Below are 9,034 nucleotides of genomic sequence, written 5' to 3' on the forward strand. Positions count from 1 at the left end.
GCTGTTTTGGAAAAGAAAGGCTACTGCACAATGAGGCAATGGTGTAGAATGGTAGACCTTTCGAAGGAAAGGCGGCACAACATTTCAAAGTTCAAAGGAAGGTGGAAGCGGGAAGGCCCTTGTCAGATAAAATGTCAGTTTAGATTCTATCTTCTTGTCCAAAGATCTTGTGAGAATAAAAAACCAATCTCCACATTAATGTAGCACGCTTGTACCTACATAAAGTATTGTTTCTTTTTTCTATTTTCTCTTATTTTCATGAATTTTCAATGTTACGTTGGCCCTCTATTGATTGGTTGAGAGCTTATTTTTCCAAACTGTAAAAGGCCCCAAAATGAGCTCCCTTTTTTCCTAATGTTACCATAATTTACTACTCATAGTAATCATGCATGCAAGTCCGGTGGTGGTAACTGGAAGTTGAGTAATTGCGGGCCACTGCGGTGGATGGTAGTTAAGTGATAGCTAGGTGGATCTTAGCTGCCACCACAGACGTGGCTAGGAGTCTTACATGCCACCACCTCTAATCATTCATTACCATGCAAGTTAGTACTGCCTCCTTGAATTATTCAAAACTCAGGCCAACCATCATGGTGACTCTCACCTTGACAGTAGTCTACCTACAACCACTGTAGTGGCTCTCACCTTGACAGTGTAGTCAACTATTCTGTTCCCTTAACTGTTTCCTCTTATATCCCTCTCAAACATTTCGTTCTCCCTTGCAATCTCAAGCCTCCACTATTTCATTTCCTTCACTGCTTCATCTTCTATCCCTCTTGACCATTTCTTTCTTCCTTGCACTCTTCCTGCAACTTCTATCCCCTCTTGTACTGATCTTTCCTCCCTCTCTGCAACATAGTGTGAGAGCCCCTCCTCCCCTGATCTTGAAATCGTGACATATGGGAGCTCCTCTCTCGCTATTCAAAAGCCCAATTTGGATGCTCTCCAAAACTTCACCAGGATGGTGTAGGAGGTGAACGTGAAGGAGGGGCAACTAATCTATCAAGGTCACAAGATTACCATCAATGAAAGCATGATTGAAAAGGCTCTAGGAATTTCTGGAGGTAGTTCATAAGCACACTTTTTTGAGAAGCAATGGAAGAGACAAGATATTCTAGACGTATACCCCAATGCTCAGATTAGTAAAGATGGTGGAGTCAAGTTTTTGAGCTTGCCAACACACCTCCAATATGTACTGAAGAAGACCATTCACTTCTTTCCTGATACAAGAGGAACCTGCAAGTTCTGGTAGGTTCAAATAGCAGTAGAGTAATTGAAAGGACGTGATGTATCTTTCTCAAGGGCGATCTCCAAGGCGTGTTAACCAACTTGAAGAATTGCATGGATGGCAAATCCCAAGTGTCATCTCAGTCCGTTGGAGTTGCAATGTACCTGATGGCATCTACCCTCAAAGGGACTTTTGAGCAATACGATAAGTAGATGTCTTAGAAGGTGACTTTCCTACAAGAGAAATCCACTGATGCAGCAAAGGCAATGCAACTTGAGAAAAGTCTCAAGGAAGGCATAAGAGTATGTACATCGAAATTGAGGTCAAAACACTCATATATTGATAGTGAACTTAACATACAAATTAATGTGCAAAATGCCAATATAAAAATGTGAGGGCCAAATTACACATAAGAAGTCTCGTCGATTTCAAAACTATGAATCAATAGCATTTACATCAATGGCTTCAAGTCTTGCATGCCAAATATGTCTATCTCAAGGTTTACATACAATTGATAAGTAATTTAATTATATATTCTTATTATTATAATGTTCTTGTCTTAAGAAAGTCGTGATTCTCATCTTGGGGAAGCTATAGCCTGAGGTATAGTGCAAGCTCAAGATCTTGATAATTCCATACAATCATGTGTGGAAACTTATTACATGTTTGATTTGTTCTATCTTATTATTTTATTATCATTTATTTCTTAGATAAGGTCAAAGAAAAATAGTGCAAGCTCTAGGCCTGAATTAGATCATGGGAATGCATGAAATAATGTAAACTACATGTTTAATTCATTCTATCCTTGTTTCAAAATTTATTCCATTCTAAGTATTATAATTACATATTCTTATTGTTTCTTAAATAATTTAAAGGAAACAAATAGTACAAGTTCTAGGTCTGAATCCAATCATAGAAACACATGAAATAATATAAAATATATGTTTAATTCATGCTATCCTTGTTTAGAAATATTTTCCATTCTAAGTATTTTAATTATACATTCTTATTAATATAATGTTCTTGTCTTAAGAGAGTCATTATTCTCACCTTGGGGAAGCTATAGCCTGAGGTATAGTGCAACCTCAAGATCTTGATCATGCCATACAATTATGTTAGGCAATTTAAAACATGTTGATTTATTCTATCTTATTATTCTAGTATCATTTATTTAAAGTAAATAATTTAGATTTAAATTTTGTGTTCTACATACAATTTATCAAAGTTGGGGAGAACAAATAAGTTTTAATAGGGATAAATTAATCATAAAACAAGGCATGTGTCATTGTAATCTAATATGTGAATCCTTGTCATGTAGTTTGACTATAGCTATAAGTACTCTTTCCTTTTCTTGTTAAAAGAACAAATTTGGATGTTTTTTTTTTGGAGTGTTAGATATAAATTTAATGTTAAAGACTTGGTGTCTATGAATAAATCAAGATGTTTGCTTTAGAAGAAAAGATTGTCAAAATATATTTGATTTTCATATTTTCATGTGCTCGCCATCAAATTTGAAAACCTACCATATTCAATGCATGATGGTGATTGTTATGTCTTTCTTCCTTGGGATTATAGTTTGGTATTGTCCCTCAGACTTTTGGGGAAAAATTCTTAGTCAATTTACAATGGTGATAATCCTTGGAAATGCAATGATATTCAATGCATGATGGTTGAAAATATAATTATATTCAATGTGTGATGATGATGATGATCCTTGAGAATATAATAGTTATATTCACCATTTGTTCAAGTACATTATGTATCCCTAAAGCAAAACAAAATGCATAGCATCCACGTCTCATCAGATAATTTGAAAGCACTTTACCTCCTTGCTTTATTCTCTTATTATTTTGATCTAGACTCAGAGTCCAATCATCTTTTTTAAAGCATTCTCATCTTTTTACAGTTGATGATGCTTGATATCTTCTTATATTTATGTGCTACTTTAAATGATAGAGAATTCCTTTATATTCTCATCCCTTTATAATTTGTTTATTTAATCTTGCCTTGTAATCATCCACTTCCTATGCATTCATATTGCTTTTTCAGTTATCGTTGTTAGCTCCTTCTCTACTCATATCTAAAATGGATGTTTCTCCAATGATATCTCAAGTGAAGCCCCGAGGGATTCACTCTTCATTAAAGGGGGACGTCACCTAGGTGCATGAACTTCAAGAAAACCCCCTATTTAAGATGATAAAACACCCCTATTTAAGCTTATAAGATACCACCAAAATTATATTATGTCCCCCCTTTCCTTAAACCTATGCTCTTTGTCAAGCATTTAGATTAAACAATAACCAAATTTAGATGACTTTCCCTATGACTATTTAAAACCATACACAAAACCAAACTTGTTTGGACTAGTTACCCAAGGTAGCCTATACTATGTCTCCCCCTCTTAAATATGGCATGGCCCCCTAACTTAAATTCAATATTGGGGAAAAAAAAAAGGGCCCCCACTCCTAATGTATAAGCTTATGCTTCATTTCAAAAAATCACCCTATTGTACACCCACGTGATTACATAAGTTTCCCCCTGTGAGTCCCCCATTAAGAGTGAAGCAAGGATGTACAACTAGCATATTTGGAGTGGATTGTTGACTTAACAGACCTTAATAGCATAGAAAAAGACTTGATCCATTGACACAATATGACAAAGATGGGGTTTCTACCCTCTAAAGTGCTAGAAGAATGGGGATTTTTAGAGAGTAAAAGATGTTGGCTACAAATAGTAAGTTCACTTTTAGTGTACTAGCACTCATTTTGGGCCTTGTATGCAAGAGGAAGTAGAAGCCATTATACGATGACAAAGAGATTTACAAAGAAGGATCTATCATTCCTTGAGAGTCTTTAATGATTTGGGATTATTGATTATGATGATAATTAAAGTAAGTAGAAAAAAGTGGCTTCTAACATAAAGGATATATGAATAAAAAATGTTTCTGAAACTCTTGTAGAGGATACAAATCAGAGCTCTTGTATGGTGTATGTTGAAACTAGAGATTTTACCATTGTTGCTTTTGAAACTCTTGTAAAATGTCTTTTGACATCATTATTAAGTCTTAGAGATTTTACTAGGTTTGTATCTTTACATTTATTAAAGGATAAATGAATAGTGTTTAGTACAAGAAGACTCATGGTATATTAGTCTCCTTCAATCTCTTGTAATATCATCAAATTGTTTATAATTTCACATGTATTTGCTGCAAAAACTTTGTGGAAATGCTCTTAAATTTTATAGAGAAATTTTCCAATTTTTCTATTTGGAGGGTTCTAATTTTTGGTAACATGAGTTTAAAATGAGTCATCTATTTGTTTTGGACTTCCAGCCTTCATTGGTTTAGGAGAGAACATCAATCCAAAATCAATGAAACACATGTTTGTCTTTATAAGAATGACTAATAGATTCATAAAATCTTGAAATTGTGAATGCTTATGTGTTTGTGGCTCATTTGATATCCATTTGAGTCTCAATAGGTCAATCCTCTTACAATCTTTTCTTATTGCATGAATCTAATCCAAGTAATTCCATTTAAATTGGGTCTCATAGGATAATGCCCTAAGTTGCAAAATATGACTTGCAAAAATGCAATTTATATGAACTAGTTTATTCGAATATTATTATACCAAGCTATTTATTATCCATTTATCAGCATGTGTAGGGATCCTTAAATATTGACAATTGTCTTCTACACTAGCTAGAGAATTAAATTCCTATTGAATAGTAGACTATAGAATCCATTATTTATGAGCCATTAAGAACTAATGTACAAGTTCAACAATTTGCAAATTAAAAGGATGTATAAGGTTTAACCATCTAGTTCATGCTAATTATTAAACCATAAGTAATGATGGAGGATACATATCCTTGGCCCTTTGAATTTTTTTGATTGGGACTTGACCATTTATCGTATTTATAATATAAGAACATTGTCATTGGCTTGCCAAGCTCATATATGAGTTAAAGCAGGTTGATACGTTTTGCACTTACCCCTAAAAGTCACAAGGCTAAAATGACATTGATGTTAACCAACTCATCTTTGTACCATTGATTTTTGCACCTTAGTAGCTTTTCAAGGTCTAGGATGACAACAAGATTAATTTATCCTCCTTGAAGTTGATCTTGCATTGTATGCATAACTATGGGTTGAGGGAACATGACCTTATGGTATTGAACAATGCTAGCATGAGCTCTAAACCATCACTAGTTAGGTTAAATTGGATCAAATTCCATGAGTGAAGGGTATATACATAAGGTTGTAAGGGCTCCGTAAGGGTCGTTGAGGTTGTAGTAGTTGGAGTGGCTAAAATTCTTGCCTCTCTTTAGGGGGTCTTGGGTTAAATTAGATCAAATACCATGTGTGATGTGTATAAGCTTGTAGTGGTTGCAACAACTAAAACTCTTTCCTCTCTTTAGGGGGTCTTGGGTTTAAGCCTTACAGACAATGTAGGTTCCTATGCTCATTACGTGAGTCTCCATGAGGGGTTATGCAGTGCTTCATCTATTCATCCTGGATTTTCACCAATCGAATGATGATGTCCAAGCTCCATATATCTTTCCAGCATAACCAGTGAGGTCCCAAGGGACAATGGATAGCACATCAAACCTCTGTGGCCATCATGACGGACAAGCACGCATAACATGCCTATGGTGCAACATGCTCTATCACACATTGTGAAGGAGTCTCTATAATTATAGGTAGGTGCATTAAAGTGCCTAAATGGTATCATGAGTGATGTGTGAGTGAGTATGTGAGGAGGGTGAAGGAGGTGAGAGGGTGTTAACCTCTCGAGACAACTAGAAAGTCAAGAGTAATGAAGGGCACGCAAAAGAGACGTGCAAGGTAAGGCTGCTGAGAAATGATAGCAAAGGGGAGTTTGCCAGCTCTATTTATTTTGCACATTCTTAGAGACACCCTCTCAAGATGCATGCCCCTACCTCCTCTCTCCCTTCATAATCACACGCCCTTCCCGGCTCTTAAGCACCTCCCCCCGGTCCTCTTCTCGTTTCTCATATGCCCATCTTCCTGTTTACCTTCCAGCTTGCATGCACCCTTTTCTCTTTGTCCCTCCCTTCGTATCCTTTGATTACCGGAAAACTAGATTGCCATCTTGCAAATCGTTTGCAGCCTCTCACGACGTTCTCCAACATGTCGACGACTGGCAACAATGGCTCCAAGACTAGTCTTCTTTACTCCGTTGCGCCTGTAGACAAAAGAATATGCAGATCCAAGGCCACAAGCGTTACAGTGCGCTCTAGCGGGACAGCATTTCTTATAGAGATATGTACTTCGAAAAGGTCCAGACTTCTGTCTAAATTTGTAAAGGTATTAGAGCAGCTGCAAGGGCTCGAATCTTTTAGCTTCACACTTTCAACGATTCAAGACACGGACGTCCATTCGCTACGAGCTGAGGTGATAGGCCATACAAAGCCGACGCTTATAAAATCCAATGTGTAGTAATGGCAATGACGGATCGCATATATTTTTCATTCGTATATACATCCGTGGTAAACAGCGGTTGCACGAAAATTCTTCGGAAACGAGTTCACGAAATCTATTTTTATGAACTTTCTTTGGCATTATTTCCATTCATCGCGCTCCAAAACACCCAGAAGTAGTTGCAGATTTACAGTCGCTTATATCTTTCAATCCGTTGGATTTGTTGTGCAGGTGCAGGCCGATAGCTCTGTGATAAATCCAGCCAATCTGGAGATGATGCTTTATAAGAATATCACAAGCGAGGAGCTTTGAACACTATTATCGCTGGATTAATGGGATTTTTCGCCCTTCAAATTAGGTCAGCAGACTGTGCATTGATGGTAGCGAAGGTCGATGTACCCGTGAAGAGCCGCACTAGCTCTATGAAGTTGCATATAAGCACGTAAGGAAGGCATGATATAGTGTTCCGAAGTTTGAAGCTAAGTATAATACATACAATGGAGTACACCTAGTACCTCGAGAGCCATGGGCATTTGTGTGCATCTCTCTCTCTCTCTCTCTCTCATTACGACCAACATTTCTGCCACTACGAGAAGACTTGTTGGTTTGTGTTGTGATCTTGTCATTCTGTGTGTCTTGTGTTCAATCCTTGGATCTGTGTGTCTTGTGTTCAATCCTTGGATCGACTTTGGATGAATTATATGTTGCTGCTTAGAATTGTTTCCATGAAGTAAACAAGAGAGCATGAATGCTTGAGCGCACTATCTCCTAGTTTGTTAGGACACATAGAAAATATATTTGTATATGTTGCTACTATAGTCAATGTAATCAAATGGTATCTCTTAAAATCTCCAATGCTCTATTCAATTAATTAGTTGTATCCTTGCCACCTTGCATCTCCCCTCAATGCTCCTTCACTCAGCTCCTATTCTCTGCAGTCTCCTCTTTCTGCTCAGCTCCTATTCTATGGCTATGCTACCGTCTGGTCCCTCTGCTTAACTCCTATTCTATATGCCTCTCCCTCCTCCTCCAGACTCTCTCTGCACTTCCTCCTCTCAGCTCTCTCGCTCAGCCCTCCCTTCTCCCTTTCCTAGTAATTACTGAGCTTTGTGTACAAGGATGCAGTTAGTCCAATAGGCCTTGATTGTACCTATGTGCCATGTTGATATTATGAATGAGAAATATGTTTTGGTAAAGAAAATATTATTTAAGTATTTCTAAGTATATAAAACAAGAAGTCTATGCTAATATGGTAGTGAGCAAAGAAGAACAAAAACTCAAATCATATGATTGTGAGTATTTATAACATTACCTATCTTTCAATAATTGATCGTGGCTATATTGAGGATCTATGTTTCAATACTTTATCACTTGTAAAACTTCTAATCAAAATACATTTGTCTATTTTCAAGTGTATAATATGATATTGTGCCAATAGGCAAAGCCAATAAAGAAAATTTACAATATTGAGTCACTTGGCTGATTATTGTAGCAGGAAACTGTTGACGATTACTAACCAATACGGCATAACTGAGGTAATGCATCTGCAAAGTGATCATAACTTTTCATGTCTCCTTGCTTGCCCAAATATATAAAAGCTATGATACTGCTTTTAGGTGATACAAGCCAAACAAGGAGCTCGGGGGGTTAACCTTACAAACTTTTAGTATGCCACGTGCATTGAAAAGGAAGGGTACTTTAATTCAACTTTTTGAAAAAAATTAACATTATTATAATAATAGGAGGGGTTTTTAAATTCAAGTGTAGGAGAAAATCACTTCGTTCATAAGTAAAGAGGGGGTGTTTGAACTAGGGGAAATTTTAGTTGAAGGGTTTAAAAAAAGCCCTTGAACGCACTTGATACATAGGGTTTCTTAGTAATGCACCCCCCTAGACAAGGAGAAGCTACTTCTTGGCAAGTGTTAGTGGTGTCTCCAAAAGACTGAGAAACACCTACACATATCCTATCCTGACAATGGAAATGCCAGGGTCAGACATAAGTCTGACTAATGTCGAAAAAAGGAAAAGATAGTACAAAACATACAAAGAACTGAGACAACTATTTATAGAGTAGAAAAGTTGCAAATAGTTTGTATTTTAGCAGATGATAACAATAACCCTGATGCAGGAGATGAAGATTAGCTTATAACAATATCCGAAAGTGATTCGACTTCAGTCGGGTAATAGTCAGAAACAGACATAGTTCAAAACATGATGTGGTGGATAAGGCCACTACTTTTGGCTATTAGGAATAGTTGTAACGTCTATCCCTACAATTATAGAATTATCCATAACATACTATTATAACTCCCCTTTATAACTAAGGATCTACTAACCCTCCTTGGTTGAGGTCCACACTCAGTCCA

The 9,034-nt window shown here is 36.7% G+C and overlaps 1 protein-coding gene across 2 annotated transcripts; it reads left to right on the plus strand.

Annotated features, from left to right (window-relative positions):
• Positions 1–6,236: 6,236 nt before the first annotated feature.
• LOC147881280 (uncharacterized) lies at positions 6,237–7,361 on the plus strand. Of its 2 annotated transcripts, none has more exons than XM_087402137.1 (2): positions 6,237–6,641; positions 6,900–7,361. In XM_087402137.1, exons 1-2 carry the CDS (start codon positions 6,243–6,245, stop codon positions 6,978–6,980), a joined length of 480 nt encoding a protein of 159 aa, XP_087258263.1. In that variant the 5' UTR covers positions 6,237–6,242; the 3' UTR covers positions 6,981–7,361. The 2 variants fall into 2 exon arrangements, with proteins under 2 accessions (XP_087258263.1, XP_087258264.1); XM_087402138.1 differs by having other exon boundaries at positions 6,237–6,554.
• The last annotated feature ends 1,673 nt before the right edge of the window (positions 7,362–9,034 follow it).

The sequence above is a fragment of the Dipteris shenzhenensis genome, chromosome 31 (assembly GCF_047967505.1).
Source record: "Dipteris shenzhenensis isolate YYH24624 ecotype China chromosome 31, Dip_SZ_1.0, whole genome shotgun sequence".
Lineage (NCBI taxonomy): Eukaryota > Viridiplantae > Streptophyta > Polypodiopsida > Gleicheniales > Dipteridaceae > Dipteris > Dipteris shenzhenensis.

Coding starts and splice junctions, on each gene's coding strand:
- LOC147881280 (XM_087402137.1), top strand. CDS start 6,243: ATGCCCATCTTCCTGTTTACCTTCCAGCTTGCATGCACCCTTTTCTCT. Junction 6,642..6,899: donor TCCATTCGCTACGAGCTGAG/GTGATAGGCCAT, acceptor TTTGTTGTGCAG/GTGCAGGCCGATAGCTCTGT.